Source organism: Haliotis cracherodii, unplaced genomic scaffold (assembly GCF_022045235.1).
Source record: "Haliotis cracherodii isolate W230 unplaced genomic scaffold, xgHalCrac1.p SCAF_19, whole genome shotgun sequence".
NCBI classification, from domain to species: Eukaryota; Metazoa; Mollusca; class Gastropoda; order Lepetellida; family Haliotidae; genus Haliotis; species Haliotis cracherodii.
This window is the reverse complement of record NW_027266274.1, coordinates 18,238,561-18,262,423: the sequence shown is the minus strand read 5'-3', so window position 1 is coordinate 18,262,423 and position 23,863 is coordinate 18,238,561. Positions and strand designations below refer to the sequence as shown.

Below are 23,863 nucleotides of genomic sequence, written 5' to 3'. Positions count from 1 at the left end.
TAAACCAGAGTCACAACCTATCCTTTCATCACATGTAATGGCGAAATCGCATTTACCTATGAAGGCGTCGAGGGTGGATGGGTGAATAACCGATGGATGGGTGGATGGGTGGATGGGTGAATAACCGATGGATGGGTGGATGGGTGGAGACATGACGATTGCATAGATGATAGGTGGATGGTAGGGTCGTTGACGGGTGGATTTAGAGATAACACGTGGAGGGATGGAAAGAAGATAGTTGGGAGAGAGGATAGTGAGTGAGTGAGTGAGTTTGGATTGTCTTGGCCTGACTTGGCCGATTATTTCCAGACTGCCGTCATATAGTTTGAATATTGCTGAGTGCGGCGTTAAACAAAGCATAAACAACGAGTAGCGAGTATGGTTTCACGCCGCTTTTAGCAATATTCCAGCAATATCACGGCGGGGGACACCAGAAATGGGCTTCACACATTGTACCCATGTCGGAAATCGAACCCGGGTCTTCGGCGTGACTAGCGAACGCTTTAACCACTAGGCTACCCGACAGCTCGTGGCGGAGGGTGGATATATGACGGGTGGATTGGACCAGCTCGAAGATTTGTTTGTTTGTTGTTTAACGCCGCACTCAGCAATATTCCACCTGTATGACGGCGGTGTGTAAATAATCAGTCTGGACCAGACAAGCCAGTGATTGATATCAGCATACTGATGCCCACGCAATTGGGATACGATGACATGCATTAACCAAGTCAGCGAGCCTGACCACCCGATCCTGTTAGTCGCCTCGTACGACAAGCATAGTCGCCTTTTACGGCAAGCATCGGATCTTCATCTAACCCAATAAGCTACATTGAGTGGTTACACTTGGGTAACTCAGTTGTACATCTGTCAGACATACAACCACCAACATCTACTTTATGTCAAGATAATACATATCAGCCAATCATAAGCAATCCCTTCACTTTACCGCGTGACTTGATTTACAATAAATACTTATAAACAAGTGCAAAATACATATGACATGCTCAGATGATTTAGGTCGTCACGCACCGTACACTCACAACAGCAGGGGAGTACGTTAAGGAGTCAAGACATCGTCCCGCGACATTCAGAGCGTGACTAAAGACTCGACACAACGACATTGTACTACATACAAAGCCAGGCCCACTGTCTAAAGAAACACCAGAATGATATTTTCCCACAACCCATTTTCCAACACTAAATCGTTACGACCTGCTAGATAAGAGAGGCATGACAGACGCATTCTCTCCACCTTGCTTCCATGGATACTCCACGGTCGTGTGGAATCTGGAGGAGATGCTCATACTACACAGCTAACTATGCCAAAGCTGCTATGCAAAATGTGATGTGAATTTAGTTTAAGAAATAGGATACCCTTTACTCCTATTTGCATATATTGTAATGGACCATCAAGCAGATCGATAGTTGATGATTGATTTGCATCATATGTTCTGACTGATATACAGACGACACTAATCGATAGCGTTCCCAAGCTACAACATGTAAACAAGCATAGAGAAGCCGTTCGATGTAAAGTACAAATCATTGCCTGTAGATTATCAGGTTGTGTTATGTATGTTGTACAGCACACTTAACACATAACATATTAAGGCGATCTGTAGTCATGTGATCACGTGATATAACCCCATCTCTAGCATATTCTGTTTGGAACCTTTCTGTACACTGTAAGTTACGAGGACTACAGCTAACTGTTGATTACTTAGCGAACACAGACATGTCATATCCCTCATTCACTACTTCTTACAAAAGCTGATCTTGCCCCTTGATGTCATGGACTACAAAAACTATTAATGCATGCACGAACGTAAATAATAGAACGAAGTGGTTTGTCTGGTTTGACGACAACAGGCGTTTTAGTCCAACCGCGCTGATACCAGCTGACGGGTGTGTGGTTGTCGACACAAGAGAGAAAAAGCTTGTCAACGACGGCATTCGTAGCAAGGTAATGAAACAACATATCTGAATATATTGATTGATCCTGAGCTTCGTTTCTCGTAGTTTCTCACACATCTATGTTCTACCTAGTCAAGTTCGGGTACATTAACACATGCGTGGTTTCTCTTTATAATTTTAGCAAGAAGTTAATATCCGATTCCACTTAATCAATACCCATGATTGATAGGAATCCAATCTGCTTACAAATCCCTTTCTGACCGGACTGTATCAAAAAGGTATAGAATTTATCCACGCACCGCATAACATGCCCTACCCGACAAATCAGCCTACAGCAGCTTGGGTAGGCTCTGTTACGTGGAGCGGACATAATAGGGACGTGTCGTCAACATGGGTGTGTGGCGGTCCAATGTACAATAAGCCCGCAGCTTATTTCACAATCACGTGGGGTGTGGGACCAGTGACTTGCTGGAAGGGTGAGGCCAAGAGAAACTCCCTCCAACCGGTCACAACATATTAATGTTGGGTGTGATCCTGTCTATATTGTGAATTGAACAACACTCACAGAGCTAGTTTCGAAGGTAACGCAGGTTTTCCACTTACTGGTTCAGGTGTGTTTCTGATCAAGACTAAAACTGTTCCTATTCATGTACTAAAACTACCATGTGTATTATTGACAAACGGAACATCTTAACCCTTACTATCATGATTATGTTTTCATATAGAGTTTAATGATATGCTACATATCTCTGCTCTGTAACATATGAACAGGTATATGTGTCTGTTTATTGAAATCATGGTTTGCCTGTTGTTAATGTATGCCTTTTTGTTCAGATGGCGTCGCCATTGAGATGTCTGATTATACCAGGGATACTAATATTTATCAACTTACCGTCCACATATCAACAAGAAGGTAAGAGGATTTGGAAGTAATTACACACACACACACACACACACACACACACACACACACACACACACACACCGTCCACACACACACAACGTTCACACACACACAACGTCCACACATACACACACACACAGACACAACGTCCACACATACACACACACAGACACAACGTCCACACATAAACACACAGACACCGTCCACACGCACAAACACACACGCACACACACACTGCTGAGAGTATACATAATTGATACATATGTGTTAATCATTTTCAGAACAACCATATGCACATAGATATATAAAAGATACATATCATTTTCAGAACATACAAACACACACACACATACACACACACAAGCACACACACACATATACACAGACATATATATGGCCATGTATCAATATTTTTCTGAATTCACTTTTCAGTGAATCAGAACTTTTGTTCATAATATTATCGTTAATATAACAAAAGTCAATGTGATTTAGAGGTCACAATTTATATCTTTTACAATGTAAATATATCTACATAAAGGAATCCACTGCGTTTATGTATATACCATTTACATTGCTGGACCATCTTCATGCATGAAATCAAATGCTTTTATGGAGACAGATTTTTGCAGTTGATGTGAAATGGGGTTTAACGTTGCGTCCAAGATTATTACACGTATATAACGACAAGCAAACACGCGCGTGCGTGTGTCTACTTGTACTAGTCCGGACTAATGCCGGTTTTATAGTGCTAACTCACTGAGATACCAACCCGCAGTTTAACACGAATAACCATATGCTCATACATATATAAAAAATAGATATCAATTTCAGCACAACCATATGCACATACATATACGTATCTAAACAATACATATCATTATCAGAACAACCATATGCACATAATATTCATATATAAATGATACATATCATTTTCAGCACCACCATATGCACATACATATACGTATATACGCAATACAAATCATTATCAGAACACCCACATGCACATAATAGACATATATAAAAGGTACATATCATTTTCAGAACAACCATATGCACATAATAGACATATATAAAAGACACTTTTCATTTTCAGAACAACCATATGCGCATACATATACATACATAAAAGGTACATATCATTTTCAGAACAACTATATACACATAATAGACATAATTATATAAAAGACACTTTTCATTTTCAGAACAACCATATGCGCATACATATACATACATAAAGGTACATATCATTTGAGAACAACCATATGTACATACCCGATATACATATAATGAAGCCAGATATTATTTACAGCAAAATAGCATGTGCAAGTACATATACATGTGTGCAAGGTAGGTATTATTTCCAGAATAACTGTATACACGTCCCCAAAATACATACATACACAGGTAGACATCGTTTTTTGGTACGTACATATACAATTATACAAGGCATATATCCTTTTCCGAACAATCACGTACGGATAATACACATATGTATATATAGGCAGATGTCACTTTCAGAACAACCACATGTATATATACATATATATATACACATCTATACAAGCTAAGTATCATTTCCGACCAACCATAGTCACTTACACATACATATATACAAGGTAGGTATCATTTTCAGAACAACCATTTGCATATACACATACATCTATACAAGTTAGGTATCATTTTCAGAACAACAATATGCACGTACACATACATCTATACAAGGTAGGTATCATTTTCAGAACAACAATATGCATATACATATACATCTATACAATTAGGTATCATTTTCAGAACAACCATATGCACGTACACATCCATCTATACAAGCAAGGTATTAATTTCAGAATACAATATGCACGTACACATACATCTATACAAGTTAGGTATCATTTTCAAAACATAATATGCACGTACACATACATCTATACAAGTTAGGTATCATTTTCAAAACATAATATGCACGTACACATACATCTATACAAGTTAGGTATCATTTTGAGACCAACCATATGCATATACACATACATCTATACAAGGTAGGTATCATTTTCAGAACAACAATATGCACGTACACATACACCTATACACGTTAGGTATCATTTTCAGATGAACCATATGCACGTACACATACATCTATACAAGTAAGGTATCATTTTCAGACCAACCATATGCACGTGCATATACATCTATACACGTTAGGTATCATTTTCAGATGAACCATAGTCACTTACACATACATCTATACAAGTTAGGTATCATTTTCAGAACAACACTATGCACGTAGACATACATTTATACAAGGTAGGTATCATTTTCAGTACATAATATGCACGTACACATACATCAATACAAGTTAGGTATCATTTTCAGAACAACAATATGCACGTAGACATACATCTGTACAAGTTAGGTATCATTTTCAGAACAACCATATGTTATATACCAGAAGAATATGGAGACGGATTTTTGCAGTTGATGTGAAATGTCGGTTTTATAGTGCTGACCCATTGAGATACCAACCCGCATTTTAAGATGAATATCCCTCTCTGACACAGCATACTGACTCCAGGCCGACCAGTCCTTGTTTTATGCCTTTAATGCCGAGCGCCAGATAGCAACAAGAACCATATCTGATACACACACATAACATCATACGGAATTTACATGTAACTGACATAGCAAAACCTCAATCTCTAGTCGAGGATCTAGGCCTACCACTAGTTATAAACACGATTTAAACCTAAAACCTAGCCAACAGCGAACACACATTAAAACCCAAACAGGAAAATTCCTTGTTTGCTAAACCCTTAAATTTTCTATATTTCCAAAGATGAATGATTGCCTGGGTTCGAGGTACAATATAGCCGGTGCTCCAGAAATACATACAGAAAAAGCCTTCAACACCTTTATCCCTAACATTCAGAAGCAAATGTCTGTTTCTGTACACCTGGCTATATGGCAACAAGGTGCAATGAACATGTGTAAAGTAATAGTTTGGAACTCCTTGTAGGGGTCGGAAGCCATAGATCCTATAAAAACTACTTTATAGCCAACTATAACAGACATAACTATATATCATCATCGCCATTAGCATTGTCAGCATACCATAAGTGTAAGGGTTTACTGTAGTACATAATCGAGCTGTTACTGTATTAGTGTTCATGTTTATCAACTTTCTTATTTAAACACTTAAACATTGAAAAACCTGTTAATTTTATGCATATCTTTTCGATTTCATTGTATGAATGTATTTTTCTCATACAATATTATTAAAGAGTATTCACGTGTCAAACTCAAATATACTTTGGCATTGACATTTCACACGGCTCATCTTCAGTTTTGTTAATGGGCCGTTCATCAGAAACAGACAATTCACTCATTGTATCCGATCCCATTAGTGGCCTCTTACGACAAGCATAGTCACCTTTTACGCAAGCATGGGTTGCTGAAGACATTTTCTAACCCGGATCTTCACGGTGCTAGTCCGATTGAAGTATTTTTACCCTCTGACTTATCGAAAATTTGACAAAATAAGCTTAAACTTTAAAAAAGGATAATGTTAAAATATACCAGTAAGAATTTCGCATAATAACACAATAACATTTCCAAAGACACAGTCTACAGCTATTATCTCAACAGATGACCTTGTTAGTTCAGTATTTTCATATCTCGTAGCTCAGTACGAGGAGGCATGGGCCAGTTTACATACAATCATTTCTGCGGGGCACGGATGCGGCCAAATGCGTCCTTAGACATGCTAGAAACATATGACCCTGAGTTCGAATCCCAGATTGGCCTTGGATGTGGTACATTGTACATGTAAAATATTCAAATATCACAAACGATCAGGAATTTTTCTTTCAAGCAAATCCATTGAGCCTTGCTTATTGTTTTCATTACATGGCTGTGGACAGGATAAGCTTTCTGCTCTACCAGTAGCACCCTTCATTCACATGTCATTGTGTAAGTGACATTAACACTGTTTCTTTCCAAATGTAATTCCCCCTACTGCCGTGTGACACAGAGTCAACTCGACCTCATAACGCATGCCTCACAGGGACGGGGAGCTATTAACCGCTATGTATATCTCCGGGAATTTAACGACGCAATATCACATGGAGCTCACGAAACTGCTTTGATAGACTCCCAGATACTTTGTGTGTTCCGTTTCGCATACCTGTGAGGGGGATACTGCACGCTGAGTTGTACTGTGTGTGGTCGGTGAAGCGTGACATATAGTGTAGTCGATATATTCGTCCGATTAGAGGTATGACTCAGTTATGTCAAGTTGTGTGGGTTGTAAAACACTGAACAATAGACGCCAAGAGGTTCCACTTGGCGTTCCCTGTGGGGATTGCGGGACAGAACAGGTTCCCAGTCCCCAGTCTAGTCTCAGTGTTGGATCTCATGAACAGACAACGTCACAGTACCCAGACTTGTCTCATTGTTTAAACTCAGTGGTAATGTATGCCACAGTACCCATGCCTGTCTCATTGTTGGAACTCATAGATAGAGTATGTCATCAGTTCCCTTGTCTGTCTCATTGTTGGAACTCATGGATAGAGTGTGCACCAGTACCCTTGCCTGTCTCATTGTTGGGACTCATAGATAGAGTATGTAACCAGTACCCTTGCCTGTCTCATTGTTGGGACTCATAGATAGTGTATGTCACCAGTACCCTTGCCTGTCTCATTGTTGGGACTCATAGATAGAGTATGTCACCAGTACCCTTGTCTGTCTCATTGTTGGAACTCATAGATAGAGTATGTCACTTGTTCCCTTGCCTGTCTCATCTTTGGGAGTCAAGGATAGAGTATGTCACCAGTACCCTTGCCTGTCTCACTGTTGGAACTCATGGATAGAGTATGTCACCAGTACCAATGCCTGTCTCAATGTTGGAACTCATGGATAGAGTATGTCACCAGTACCCTTGCCTGTCTCACTGTTGGAACTCATAGATAGGGCATGTCACTTGTTCCCTTGCCTGTCTCATCTTTGGGAATCATGGTCAGAGTATGTCACCAGTATTCTTGGTATTCTTTGGTTCTCAGCCGTCTCATGAGTATCCGATGTTCAACACGTGTGACCTGGTTGCAGTGCCCCGACAACATTGATCCTTGCTCATGCAATCACTGGATTATCAGAGCCAACACTCATGTATATTGGCGACAAGGTAGACAAGGTTAACTTATTATCACTCCGCGAGACGAGTCTCTGATGACACAAAAATACCACGACAGTATTTTGTAGTTTTATTTCTTGAGTTTTGTGTAGGTGGGGATCAAGGGACTTCCTGCTTGACATTCAACTAGTCTACACACTGAACACCAAAACACTAGTCCCCCCACATGGGTACGTTTGAATAGACGCTGACAGAATCCGGTGGTCAGGGCTCGAATGCCAGTTTCGACTTAATGATTATCTTTGTTCTGCGTGCACCACGATCGATACCTGCGTTGTCCTGACGCACAGTGAGACAGTCCGTGATATACTTAAGTACCAGATTCTATTTGGCTTGAAGGGCAAAATAGCTTACATGAATAACCGGCGATCGACTATAAGATAAATGTTCGCCGATATTTACAAGTCACATGTCGGAAGCGGAGTGAACTGGAACTGGAATATTGTGGCTTCGTAAGTCGATATTCAATATATGAGAAATGCAGTATCGATCAACTCTTAACGAAGATCGACTGTGTAGAACAGTGTTCGGTATGGACGTCCATATATCGGTTCTAAGATGTTTACATCGACCTTCTTAATTCCAAACCATACAGAATTTTATCCCTGTGGTAGCATGCTTTGCAAAACACGTCTGTTCAAGTTAACGGCTACACTATGGAAACTAAGGATTCAGTATACAGCTATATGATGGTCAAACCATATGCGACATAGGGGAATGTATTCTTAAACGAGAGGAGTTCACTCCGTAATAAAATCAGAACAACTATAATGATGCCTTGGAAGAAGTTGTCCAAACAAATTATAATATGAGTGGCCGTTTTAATTATGATACATCTTTACAAATGTTTTGATTATTTGTGGTGGGCAGGAAGAAATGCGTTTGGTGAATAACAGCAGCAAACCCCTTTCCATGAGATATCTCGGCTAAATGACTGCATTGCACGATTCCGACTTTATCATGAGCATGTGTTGATGAGTGACGATGTCAGGTGTTTGTCTGATGAGTTTATGATTGTTCAGTTTATAATGAGTCACTACTCGAGTGTTGTAGACATTGTCCCGAGAAGCTGTTATTTATCTTATAATTTATAATGGCAAGCGTTGAATAAATAATAACATTCCTAACGAACGACTGTTTCCCAGTTTTTCAGCTCACCATGAAAAATGCCACGGCTGCGCCTGGAGGGACTTCCTATTTCGACGTTCAAGTCGTTGCTGGAGTCACGGGAGACGGAGAGTGGTCCAAGGATGGCACCCCACTCTCCCCTGTACAAGGCAAACTGATAATTTCCGTCACTGACCTATATCGCCAGCTGTTCGTATTTGGCGTCGCGGCATCTGACGGTGGAAGATATACCTACACTATACAGGGCCGGTCCACGTCAGCCTATCTCATAGTGGGAGGTAGGTGTAGTAGCAGAGTCACCGACACATACAATAACTCTATCAGATTATGACATAAAATAACCTATTGTTCTTTGGTTCATGTCATGTTGTCCTGTTTCCCATTCTATGTTGTATATGGGACGGTCACTCACGACTCTCCAATCGACATCGAGCACAGTCATAGTGTGAATGAACATGAATAAGGGCAAATATATGCAGTTATATTATGTACAACTTTGATACTCTTTTGAACTAAATCTATAATAAACACTTCTCTGTGTAAGGATGCCTGCCTGTATAGCTTCAGGTCCAGTGGACGGGAACTGGGGTCAGTGGACACAGTGGAGTAGTCCCTCCTGTCCTGCCACGTGTGGTCCTACAGCCAGAGGCCCCGTCTACAGATCCAGGACCTGTACTAACCCAGCCCCCAGCAGTGGTGGAGCTTCCTGTCCGGGTCAAAGCAGTCAAAGTGATACTCAAGAGTGTGGACCCACTACCTGTGGTATGTACACGTCAGGCTTTTTCAGTTTGGATGCTCCTCCCACTTGAAATAACCAAGATGCTGCTCCATGTGGCGTAAATCCACTCACTTATTCCAAAGCATGTATTACTGCATTCAGCATGGTTGTTTGTTCTGGAAGGCTCACATTGCCTAGGACACTTCTGTGGCAAATCCGGGAACCGTCATGAAATGTTTAAGAGTCATTAAGATAACTTCATAGGTTTACATAGAGCATAGTTTTTACCCATGCTTTGGTAAAAGGCGACTATGCTTGTCGTAACAAGCGACTAACGGGATCGGGTGGTTAGACTCGCTGATTTGGTTGGTGCATGTCATCGATCCCAAATGCGTGGATCGATGCTCATGATGTCAATCACTGGATTGTCTGGTTCAGACTCAATAATTTACAGACCGCGTTCATATAAGTGGAATATTGCTGAGCACGGCGTTAAACAACAAACAAACATTACAAAGCATAGGTTGTTTCTATAACGTATGTTTTCTCTGTTGATCCAGAAACAGTTATCATAATGTGTAAATATTTGGTCCAGATCCACACCCTGAGGTGTGCTTAAAGTGCTACATTAATACTGGTCGATGGATCAGTGTGCACGCGATTTTCATTCTCAGCTCCCTGGGGGGTATACAAACCAAGCTGCCTGTGGGGTGCTAGAAGGTTAACAGTCACATTACCATTTCATCCTGCTGGTTATGGATTACCAAAAGAGACGATTTCATTATAATTATAGCCCCTGCAGTTAACGGGAACTGGGGTCAGTGGACACAGTGGAGTGGTTCCACCTGTCCTGCCACGTGTGGTCCTACAGCCAGACGCCCCGTCTCCAGATCCAGGACCTGTACTGACCCAGCTCCCAGCAATGGTGGAACTCCCTGTCCGGGTCAAAGCAGTCAAAGTGAAACTCGAGAGTGTGGTCCAGCTACCTGTGGTACGAACAAAAGAACCATATCGTCATATATTTTTTATATGTAAATTTTGCACGATATACGGCTTTTCCATTTGACCTGCCCTGGTCAACCTAGTCAAATTAATGAAGTTGAATGTGGGCCGGTAAATTGTGGTATATACAACAAAAGTGTATGGCTTTTCCATTTGACGAGATCTCAGTCACGTGACCGCGTAATTGACCTTCATAAGTGTATGAACGTCACAATTTAACGTCATTCGTATTTCACGCGACCGTATTCTTGAAATGACTTTATCAATATTAATGACGGGCTACTTCCGCATTTCCAAGTCACGTACACATAGAGAAGCGTTGTTTCTGATCATTTAGACCCTTTAATCTTGAACTCCGTGTTTTAGCATGCACTGAGAAACATCAGAGAGTTTGACTGCATGCCCGTTGACGAACATCCCCGTTACAACCCATCTTTGTGAACAAAACGAAGAAATGCACATAAAAATTAAACTACTGTAGTAGTCTGTCGACTCGATCCGTGTCTGGTCTGACAGTTACAGTCTTCAGCAATATATGAATTTACCTTCGCATAAATTTGACGCATCTTTATTATCACATTTCAATGAACGACCAACTGATAGATGTTGACTAACACCACACTCCGGCGCAGTGGTGACTTAGCCTAACACCACTGAGAGAGGCTAATTGGCATATCACGTGACCGGACTTGTTTGTAAACAAACGTACTTTTTTCAGAAATCAGAATAGAACAGACTAATGCAAGTATTTGTGACGCTTTACATACTGTTTTGCATATTGTATAAATATGCTACTACAACTGCGACAGTGAGTTGCATAACAATTCTATATTTACACATCAAAGTGACCGTATCGCTAGCTCTCCCTATAACAGCACGCGGAGCCGTACAACCAATGTAAACATAGGATAACTACGCAAATGGAAATAGTTTTTCACGATTTAGGATATTTTCTCAATGAAAGTTAACCATTCTTAAACATAGATTTGTGTAGATATGTAGACTTGTCAAAAATGAAACAGATGAAAAACATAATGCAATATCTTGAATGGACTGTGTAAGACGACTTGTGACGACTTGTTACATGGCGCTGGCCTGTGGCAGAGGCGCGAAGCTGGTCGCATGGAACTCTGGGTAGGAGAATGGACGAACACATGTAACCGCGACTTCGGAAATCATTCTCTCCCGTCACGTTTGTCGTGGCCGCCATTTTGATGTTTTGTACTTGATGTTGGGGTAATTCTTAACAGACCTTTCACATCCAAACGTGGTAGTATTTGAATACATTTGTCGTAAGGAAACTACAACAGATGTTCTTGTGAAGAATGTTGAGAACACAGACGTCGCAAGCTCCGACGTTCATACAGTTTGGCCCTCACTCTGTGAAGATTCATACTCCTCTGAAGTCACACAAAGTAAAGGCAGTTCTTAAATACTTTGGGAGATATATTTTGTAGTGAAGACGTAGCACACCATTTCATAAAAATATCCACAAAAATATAGATGATCCCTGACGGTTTTTGTTTAGTATAGTATTAGACATACTGCCATTCAATCGACCAAGTACATGTTTATTTAAACACACAGAGTCGCCTTTCTAATTGTCTCTGACGGGACCATCAGTTGGTCAGGACATGATCACGTGGTTCGCAAACACCTGGTGTCACAACAGTCACGTGACAGAGAATCGTGAATGTCTGTGTCCAAAATGCGGAGACATTAATGGTGACATTTATCATTGATGATGCGACTGGCAAAGGCGTTGAAGGTCAGGTCAGAGACAAGTTGTTACAGTTTGCATTCAAACGCTATGGAGAAAAGCTCTTGCTGCATTTTAATGTGTGTATTATACATTCCTTGTGGGTTGTTGTTTTGTGACTTTCCAGTTCTGTGATTGTATCGAGACGATGACTCAGTGAAAATAGACAAACAACGTTCCTACTTTCCATACATGACAATTGCTGTGGTTGGATCCCACTTTGGATCATGTATACATCGCCCACATCATTCCGTGTATTTGTATTTACCTGATAATGATAAGGATTGATAAACACAGGTACAAGACATTTCACATGTATTGACAACACTGCATTGTGCTTTTCAGCATGCAATTTACTATCCTGCTTATGTTAAATACGTGTTGTATTTTCGGTAATTCTGAATTACAGAGGTACATAAGGTCTCGAAACCGTGCAGCCAGTTGTGTCGACGTTGCTCTAAAAAAAAGTACACACAGGAAAAATTACTTGTGATGCGATTCATTGACTATTTTAAAGAACCGTCGATTATATACGTATCAGCTCATGTCCAACAATGACATGGAAGACGCCTCTAAGATATGTACAGGAAAACAAATATTTGAAATAGGTTTGATGAAAATGTTTTCTAATATACACAATCATGTTGTTACAGTGACGTCTATCTTTGCACGGCAACTGTTGGACGTGACTAAGTCCGTTGGTGGACAGGTGATATTCCAGGTGGACCTTACTCAGTCAGGTGTCACAGGTGTCTGGACAAAGGACGGTGTCACGATAACCGCAGACGCCAACCATCAGCTTGTTACAAGTGGCAATGCTCAGATTCTGTTTATCTCTGGTCTACAAGTGTCCGACTCTGGGCAGTATTCCTTCACTGCTAATGGAGAGACGACCTCAGCCCAGTTGACAGTTCAAGGCTCAAGTATGTCTTTTTGTTCAGTATTATAGTATTTGATTGCTCAAGTCTTTGTCGATACAACTAGAATGTTGATGTGTTAGCATTGTAATGGGTTTTGGGTACTGAATGCTTACATTCATGTATGGCTTTAGACACACCAGTAAACGGGAACTGGAGTCAGTGGACACAGTGGAGTGGTCCCTCCTGTCCTGCCACGTGTGGTCCTACAGCCAGACGCTCCCTCTCCAGATCCAGGACCTGTACTAACCCAGCTCCCATCAATGGTGGAGCTTCCTGTCCGGGTCAAAGCAGTCAAAATGATACTCAAGAGTGTGGACCCACTACCTGTGGTATGTATACAAAGACGTCGGACGTTTTGTTTCTGTACGGCATTTTACTTGAAGTTTATTGGTAGCATAGTGGTTAAAGCTTTCGTTCGTTAGACCGAAGAACTTGCTTTGTAATGGCTGTAATATGGTTAATCCTTTTTTACTAAAACACTGATATTCTCTCTCATATACATGGCATATGGCATCAACATTTTCCTACTTAACATAAATCCTGTTATCTCGAAATAATACTTCACTCGCTGTTTAAGCTTAAATGACGTCTCTTGATAATACCAATTTCGAAAACGTTTTTAATTGACTCACTTGAAATGATATCCTCCCCACTTAGTTATGATGGATGGATCATCTCTCATTTATTCTAGATCTCTTTGTTTCTCTCGTTGAGTGAGTCAGTGAGTCAGTGAGTCAATGAGTCAATGAGTGAGTGATTACTGACAAGGCTTTTTGGTACTAGCATATATTTTCCCTTAACATTAAGCTGGAACAGCAAATAGGGCACTGCATTTTCGCTATTGTAGGACATGACAGGACATGTACATTAGCTTCAGCATTGCTCGTGTCACCTCATGGCCTTTATTTGGTTTGCTTTTATAGTTTTGACTCAACTTTCGCTTTTGATGGCGTGGTTATTGAACCAAAGAGTTAGTCAGGTCAAAGGTAATGCGTTGTATGATGTATTTATGAAACTTGAAAGATAGTTGATTGGAGGTTCTTTAATTTCAAAGTAGACACAACTACTTTATTATATCATATAGAGACGTTTCGGAGAAGATACCTATTCCGTTGTAAAGCAAGTCTGTAACAGTATAAGAGTATATGAAAGAAGTTGATCTGCATTAACTGTGTCCACGAGGACCTCCGTCAAATTCTAAGCAATGCTTATCAAATAGTTCTTTTATGTGTGGCTCACATATTATTGGAGGTATGAATATGATCATGAGCACCCTGAATAACTTTTGTATGAACTTCAGGACATATTGAACTCTTTGGATAAACTTCTCCATACTGGTATCCTGCCAATCGACGTCGGCTAGTAATCTGCTTAGATCTAAGATCGTTGATTACCTTGGATTACATCGATTAATTTAGATTTTAGCATGCTTAATATGCTATTGAATACTTAACAATTTTCTCCATACAAATGCGAGCACTCGTCTTGAACATTTTCTCTCACATATCAAGGCACTATTGAATCCGGCCTGAGGAATATATCTGTCCCAGTCGGTCAAGCCGTGGTCTTGCAGGTCATCGTGAGCCAGCCAGGTCTCGCGGGGGCATGGCAACGTGATGGTGTCAGAATCACTGGAGGTTCCAGATATCAGATCTCTTCTTCTGGCAAGAACCATAATTTCTTCATCAGCAATGCTCAAGTGTCGGACTCCGGGCGTTATACACTCACAGTCAGTGGGGACGTGACATCCGCATGGTTAACAGGTACACACGTGCTTACAGTATCTTGATGATACATGGGTGATCTTGTCAGATAACATGGTTTTCTCGCCGAAAGACCTACAAACCTTGAAACTGTTACGAGTCGAGCAGTCATGACTGAAAATTGCATATTTCTCAGGTAACAGAAATATTGCAATGCTTATTTGTTTATGCATCGTATTCAATAAATATATGAATTAACATTAATAAGTATATCATATCTTTGTACTGAGGTATGATGACATCAATCTCATGTATCTGGCATGAAACGTATTCGAGCACTTTGATTAATCATTTTACCTGACTTGAGAATCTATATCATAGCGAGTTTACGCTATATCCTACTTACCAACTAACATGCTTGATGCACTGTAGTGTACGTTTCAAACATAACGACTTTTCACTTCGCTTAGTAGTTTAATCACTTTGATGAAAGTGTAGAATTCACAACTTGTGGAGGGTAACCTTAAATCTGGAAATTCAATTATGTTGTTTTTCTGATAGTTTATGGGGTCAGTGTGGAGGCCCATTGGTTTAAGTGTTCGCATGTCACGCCGAAGGCCCGAGTTCGATTCCCAAAATAGCTGAATCCCATTTCTGGTGTACCCTGCCGCGATATTGCTGGAATGTTGATAAAGGCAGCGTAAAACTATACTCACTTTAATAGTTGACTTACTAAAACACATCCTGGCGTCATGGAGTTCATGTGGATGGGCGGCAAGCCCAGATGGTGAAACACACTTTCAGAGAGGATTAACACCTGGATTTCTTAAAGATTGTCCTTACTGGTCGATCGCTGTTAAATATTTGACCAATATCTGACTTTACGAAAACCCACTTGCGTGAGTGAGTTCATTCTATTTTAGTGGTGGAATTGTCTCTATGGTGTTTGGGTAAGACCTAACGCGCGTGGGGGTTGAGCATCCAAGGAGGTTTGACATATTTCATGTTTATTTCAAAGAGTTAAAGTTTGTTTTCAGCAATTGTTGATAGAAAAACTAAGAAATAGCCAATGTATACATACCCACTCTCTGTCTCTCTCTCTTCAAACAACATTCTATACTCAAATATCTGGTATATGTTACAATAAAACAGATTCGAGTCTCCCCATGTCAATTCAGAGGTTATTATGATCTCTAACAAAATGGGTTTTAGTTCATGCGACCCTTAATATAAACGAGTACACGTGTGTTTCGGAGACATTGCTGACACCATATAATACCAACGATTAATACACTTCAGTGTGTAAGGATTAGTTCCGAAATAGTTTCAGGTGCAGTAAACGGAAACTGGGGTGCGTGGACACAGTGGAGTAGTCCCCCTTGTCCTGCCTCGTGTGGTCCTACAGCCAGACACACCGTCACCAGAAGCAGGTCCTGTGATAACCCAGCTCCCAGCAATGGTGGAGCTACCTGCCCTGGTCAGCCTGGACAAAGTAATGAAGTTGAGTGTGGACCGTCGACTTGTGGTAAGTACAACAATAATGGACTGACACCCACTGTTTGAGACAAAACCTGCACGTATCTATCAGAAGTGAACTTGTTTCATCACCCAGGGGATGGCAACAGTTACCGTGTGTCGGGCAAGTTCCGACATATTATCTAAACTTCCAAATGGGATAAGGTACACGTTTCAAGTTTTTACAGTACAACTGACATATTATCTTAACCACCAGATGGGACATGGTATACTACCTAAGGCCATTCTAGTGTTGTGTGGAAGAGATTAATATTATCTCTGAGTTCCATCAGAGCGACAGGGAGGTATACCAGGTACCAACTATTGGTCTTCAGGACAGAAGGAATGGTCTTTATCATCCAAACCTGGCTCCCACAGGAGCTATCCTTGAGTGAGATCAAGCAATATTTACATTGTAGATATCGCTTTTCAGACCATTGTGACGTCATTGGTAACCATCACACCACAATCAAATGAAATCACTAATGACTCTGCTACTGAAGCTGTTAGCAGTACTTTTCACACTGCTTATTACTGACTTCAAACTGAAAAAGTAGGAAGAATGTTGTTGGATGATCAATAGAATATCACCCTTGTGTCTTTGGAAATCAAATGTATCAACACTCGTCGATAAAATTTTAAAACCCCGAGGCTTACCGAGGAGTATTAAACTTTTATCGACTTGTGTAGATCGATATATTTCATATCAATAGACACTTAGGTGAGATTCTCCAATGAACATACAAATGTAATGAGGTGGTGAACATGTAGATTTCATGGTCTACCAGACCGAGTACAGGCAGATGTCTGCCTTACAAAGCACGTTAATCATGGATTCCATAAAGGGAGATAACCCTCATAAGCTGCTTTTGAAGGCATCGTCTTGATCTGCAACAGACTACGATGAGGTTTTTTGACCTCGACATTTCTGTTTCTCACAGGTGATGGCGGAGTGTCCGAGTGGAGCAACTGGAGCAATCCCTCCTGCCCCGCTACCTGTGGCCGTGCAGTCTTCCATACTCAGAGACGCAGCAGAACATGCAACAGCGGCAGTACCTGTACACAGTCATTAGAGGAGACCAGGACAGTTATTTGTATGGACAGTTTTTGTCCAGGTAAGTGACCATTGTAAATTCCTTTTGAATATACATAATCATGTCATTCCGACATGCGCATTGTCATGCTTTGAATTATATTTTTTAACATTTACTAAATAGAGAGACGAGAAAATAGTTATTTTTTAGAAATGTAATGACAATTCCATAAAGACAAATTTCGTAAACGAAGCTGAAGCATCATTCGACTCCTAGTAGTAGTCTTAACACTGTTGTGTAAACTCGTGCAAGGCTTTCTGAGAATCTATGTGATAAAAGTGTCAAGACATGAAGGAGGCACATATAAATAAAATAAATAATTGAGTTTTAACTGTTAACAACTTCTTTGATGCGTAGTTGATGGCGGGTTAACTCAGTGGAGCATGTGGACCACAACAACTCCCTGCACGGAGACATGTGGACCTGACGTCATGAAGACACTCATCCGCACCCGGACATGCACCAACCCAGCCCCGTCGTTCGGGGGCAGTAACTGTGTGGGCGACACCCAGCAGACATCGCAGGAGAATTGTAACCTGCCAGTGTGCGGTGGTGAGTGACAACGGCTCTGTAGAAGATTTGTAAATACGAGACTTGTAGTAAAAATATAATAATTAGACACTGAATTATTCACGATCCCTTTAAGAAAGGTTGAATCTTCAACAGGTGTGATAGATGTACGAATATTTATTTGGTTTTGAATTGTTGTTGTACAGTAAACTACGGTTATAACGAACTCGAAGGGACCACTACTTTTAGTTCGTAATAACCGTAGTTCGTTATAAGCATATGTACATCAATAATACAACAAATGGTCGGGACTAAAAGATATGTCCGTTATATTTGTCAGTTAGTAATAAGCGTGTTTGTTATAAAAGGTGTTTACTGTACCTGTAAATCTGTCTACTTCAGCCATTCAGTCCCAGCTGCAGAGTCAATCTGCGGTCCCTGGTGGGGCGGTTGTCTTTGAAGCAACCTTGAACCAAGACAACGCTGTCGGCTACTGGCAAAAGAATGGCAACACACTTACTACTTCACCTAAAACGCTTATCGAATCCATCGGGCGGACCCAGAGGTTGACAATCTCCAATGTACAGGCGTCTGACGTTGGCAACTACTCCTTCGTCGTCAACGGCGAGACAACAACTGCTGCTCTCACTCTTCGATCCACAACCCCTGGTATTGACTGTCAATAACCTACCTTCCTTTTATAATAAAACCTCCGCTTTTAAGATCCCGTGATTCGAATCCTGGCCTTAGGTTAAACTCATGTAGTTCCTTCCTGTGATGTATGACACCATTGTAGTTTGTACTTGCTTCCTGAGTCATCGTACACCCCGTGAATTATACAGATACTTTGCTACACTGACACATGTACAATCGGCTATAACACCTGATAGGCACGTGGAGATCAGGGGAAGAATAGGTCTTCGGCAACCCATGCTTGCCATAAAAAGCGAGTCGTAAGCTTGTCGTTAGAGGGATCGGGTGGTCAGACTCGCTGACTTGGTTGATGCATGTCATCGTATCCCCATTACGTGGATCGATGCTAGTGATGTTAATCACTGGATTATCTGGTCCAGACTCGATTATTTACAGACCGCCGACATATAGCTAGAATATTGCTGAGTACGGCGTTAAGCAACAAACTAACAAACAAACATCTGATATCGAACCATGGTATTAATAAACGATCAGAACATCAATAGGTCTGTATAATGTTTGCTCTTACATTGATAGTTATTTGTGTAACATTAGCTCTTATCGGTTACATTGATAAGAACATGTGCTTGATGCACATTGTTACAGTCGATGGCGGCTTCAGTGTATGGGGCATGTGGACCAGTGGTCAGTGTTCAGTGACGTGCGGAGACGGGATGACGACGGACACAAGAAGACGCACGTGCACCAGTCCTTCGCCTCAGAACGGAGGTCAACCATGTTCAGGGCCAACGTCAGAGACTAGAACAACTCCATGCACCATGACCTGTACAGGTAGGCTAAACTACCACAGCACAGTGCACCGTGACATGTACAGGTAGGCTAAACTACCACAACACAGTGCACCGTGACATGTACAGGGAGGCTATAATGTTGCAAAACAATGCACCGTGACATGTACAGGTAGGCTAAACTTTCACAACACAGTGCACCGTGACATGTACAGTTAGGCTAAACTACCACAACACAGTGCACCGTGACATGTACAGGTAGGTTACACTATCACAACACAGTGCACCGTGACATGTACAGGTAGGCTAAGCTATCACAACACAGTGCACCGTGACATGTACAGGTAGGTTTCACTATCACAACACAGTGCACCGTGACATGTACAGGTAGGCTAAACTATCAAAACACAGTGAACCGTGACATGTACAGGTAGACTCAACTACCCCAACACAGTACACCGTGACATGTACAGGTAGGCTAAACTACCACAACACAGTGCACCGTGACATGTACAGGTGGGCTAAACTACCACAACACAGTGCACCGTGACATGTACAGGTGAGCTAAACTATCACAACACAGTGCACCGTGACATGTACAGGTGGACTACACTATCACAACACAGTGCACCGTGACATTTACAGGTAGGCTAAACTATCACAACGCAGTGCACCGTGACATGTACAGGTGGGCTAAACTACCACAACACAGTGCACCGTGACATGTACAGGTGGGCTACACTATCACAACACAGTGCACCGTGACATGTACAGGTAGGCTAAACTATCATAACACAGTGCACCGTGACACGTACAGGTAGGCTAAACTATCACAACACAGTTCGCTGTGACATGTACAGGTAGGCTATAATATTACAACACAGTGCACCGTGGCATGTACAGGTGGGCTAAACTATCACAACCTAGTGCACTGTGACATTTAAAGGTTAAAATAAATCATTTTTTGGAAGATAATCTTGAAGAAGGAGTGGCGGTCACTCACAAGACATTTTGTCTCTGTTTCGATGATATTTACTATTTGTTTATTTCCTGAACATCGGACACACACCCCTCGTGCTGTGAAAGGTTAGGCTAGTGATGCCATCATTAGATCGTCCCGCTCCAGATGGTGTCGGGTTCCCTGTGTGGTTACAAGCTTAAGACGACCTATCACCACACGTCGTGTCATTGCATGCCCATTACTCTCCTACATACATGCACACGCACACACACACGCACACGCACACACACGCGCACACAGACACACACACGGACACATATACACACACGCACACGCGCACACACACACACACACACACACACACACGCACGCGCGCGCGCGCACGCACGCACGCACGCGCCGGCGAACAAGCCTCTTTTCGCAAGGTGTCATCATTGACTTTCAGCGATCCATTCATATAAATTTCATCACAGTTGGGCCATTTGAGCTTATAACGGAGGTAACCGATTATTCTGTATTTCAGTGAATGGGGGTTACACTCTCTGGAGCGACTGGGTCAGGGGCTCTTGCTCAGGTTCTTGTGATCGTGGAACACAGACAGACACAAGAACTCGCTCATGCACTAATCCTCGACCACAGAACGGCGGCCTACAGTGTTCAGGGCTGGATTCCGAGACACGGACATCATCGTGTATAATGCCCGGATGTGAAGGTACGTGAATAGAACCTGACAGTAGTAGATATAGGTTAGCAAATAGGCGGGTACAGTGACATGTTTCTGTGTGCAAATAGACGGGTACAGTGACATGTATATATGTGCAAATAGGCGGGTACAATGACATGTATATGTGTGCAAATAGACGGGTGCAGTGGCATGTATATGTGTGCAAATAGGCGGGTACAGTGACATGTATATATGTGCAAATAGGCGGGTACAATGACATGTATATGTGTGCAAATAGGCTGGTACAGTGACATGTATATGTGTGCAAATAGACGGGTACAATGACATGTATATGTGTGCAAATAGGCTGGTACAGTGACATGTATATCTGTGCAAATAGACGGGTACAGTGACATGTATATGTGTGTAAATAGACGGGTACAATGACATGTATATGTGTGCAAGTAGACGGGTGCAGTGGCATGTATATCTGTGCAAATAGGCTGGTACAGTGACATGTATATGTGTGCAAATAGGCGGGTACAATGACATGTATATGTGTGCAAATAGGCTGGTACAGTGACATGTATATGTGTGCAAATAGACGGGAACAATGACATGTATGTGTGTGCAAATAGGCTGGTACAATGACATGTATATGTGTGCAAGTAGGCGGGTACAGTGACATGTATATGTGTGCAAATAGACGGGTACAGTGACATGTATATGTGTGCAAATAGACGGGTACAGTGACATGTATATGTGTGCAAATAGGCGGGTACAATAACATGTATATGTGTGCAAATAGGCGGGTGCAGTGACATGTATATGTGTGCAAATAGGCTGGTACAGTGACATGTATATGTGTGCAAATAGACCGGTATAATGACATGTATATGTGTGCAAATACGCTGGTACAGTAACATGTATATCTGTGCAAATAGACGGGTACAGTGACATGTATATGTGTGCAAATAGACGGGTACAATGACATGTATATGTGTGCAAGTAGACGGGTGCAGTGACATGTATATGTGTGCAAATAGACGGGTACAATGACATGTATATGTGTACAAATAGGCTGGTACACTGACATGTATATGTGTGCAAATAGGCGGGTACAATGACATGTATATGTGTGCAAATAGGCTGGTACAATGACATGTATATGTGTGCAAATTGACGGGTACAGTGACATGTATATGTATGCAAATTGACGGTTACAATGACATGTATATGTGTGCAAGTAGACGGGTGCAGTGGCATGTATATGTGTGCAAATAGGCTGGTACAGTGACATGTATATGTGTGCAAATAGGCGGGTACAATGACATGTATATGTGTGCAAATAGGCTGGTACAGTGACATGTATATGTGTGCAAATAGACGGGTACAATGACATGTATATGTGTGCAAATAGGCTGGTACACTGACATGTATATGTGTGCAAATAGGCGGTTACAATGACATGTATATGTGTGCAAATAGGCTGGTACAGTGACATGTATATGTGTGCAAATTGACGGGTACAGTGACATGTATATGTATGCAAATAGACGGGTACAGTGACATGTATATATGTGCAAGTAGACGGGTACAATGACATGTATACGTGTGCAAATAGACGGGTGCAGTGGCATGTATATGTGTGCAAATAGGCAGGTACAGTGACATGATTATGTGTGCAAATAGACGGTTACAGTGGCATGTATATGTGTGCAAATAGACGGTTACAGTGGCATGTATATGTGTGCAAATAGGCTGATACAGTGACATGTTTATGTGTGCAAATAGACGGGTACAGTGGCATGTATGTGTGTGCAAATAGGCGGGTACAGTGGCATGTATGTGTGTGCAAATAGGCGGGTACAGTGGCATGTATGTGTGTGCAAATAGGCTGGTACAGTGACATGTATATGTGTGCAAATAGACGGGTACAGTGACATGTGTATTTGTGCAAATAGGCTGGTACAGTGAGATTTATATGTGTGCAAATAGACGGGTACAGTGGCATGTATATGTGTTCAAATAGACGGGTGCAATGGCATGTATATGTGTGCAATAGGCGGGTACAGTGACATGTATATGTGTGCAAATAGACGGGTACAGTGACATGTATATGTGTGCAATAGGCGGGTACAGTGACATGTATGTTTGTGCAAGTAGACGGGTGCAGTGGCATGTATATGTGTGCAAATAGGCTGGTACAGTGACATGTATATGTGTGCAAATAGGCGGGTACAATGACATGTATATGTGTGCAAATAGGCTGGTACAGTGACATGTATATGTGTGCAAATAGACGGGTACAATGACATGTATATGTGTGCAAATAGGCTGGTACACTGACATGTATATGTGTGGAAATAGGCTGGTACAATGACATGTATATGTGTGCAAATAGGCTGGTACAGTGACATGTATATGTGTGCAAATTGACGGGTACA

General features: G+C 41.5%; 1 protein-coding gene across 6 annotated transcripts in view; it reads left to right on the top strand.

Moving 5' to 3' along the window:
- Nucleotides 1-1,742: 1,742 nt before the first annotated feature.
- LOC139466828 (SCO-spondin-like) overlaps nucleotides 1,743-23,863 on the top strand; it is a 33,941-nt gene continuing 11,820 nt past the window's right edge. Inside the window, exons 1-14 of one of the 6 annotated variants that reach the window (XM_071248533.1) lie at nucleotides 1,743-1,963; nucleotides 2,749-2,827; nucleotides 9,146-9,407; nucleotides 9,688-9,890; nucleotides 10,640-10,837; nucleotides 13,261-13,530; nucleotides 13,659-13,856; nucleotides 15,039-15,290; nucleotides 16,555-16,755; nucleotides 17,687-17,860; nucleotides 18,197-18,391; nucleotides 18,752-19,018; nucleotides 19,649-19,834; nucleotides 21,276-21,464. In XM_071248533.1, coding sequence (XP_071104634.1) covers nucleotides 1,787-1,963; nucleotides 2,749-2,827; nucleotides 9,146-9,407; nucleotides 9,688-9,890; nucleotides 10,640-10,837; nucleotides 13,261-13,530; nucleotides 13,659-13,856; nucleotides 15,039-15,290; nucleotides 16,555-16,755; nucleotides 17,687-17,860; nucleotides 18,197-18,391; nucleotides 18,752-19,018; nucleotides 19,649-19,834; nucleotides 21,276-21,464 — 2,851 coding nt within the window. In that variant the 5' untranslated portion in view covers nucleotides 1,743-1,786. Of the gene's footprint in view, nucleotides 1,964-2,323; nucleotides 2,526-2,748; nucleotides 2,828-9,145; nucleotides 9,408-9,687; nucleotides 9,891-10,639; nucleotides 10,838-13,260; nucleotides 13,531-13,658; nucleotides 13,857-15,038; nucleotides 15,291-16,554; nucleotides 16,756-17,686; nucleotides 17,861-18,196; nucleotides 18,392-18,751; nucleotides 19,019-19,648; nucleotides 19,835-21,275; nucleotides 21,465-23,863 lie in introns of those variants that run through there. The other 5 variants (XM_071248537.1, XM_071248532.1, XM_071248534.1 and 2 more) reach the window with 5 other exon arrangements.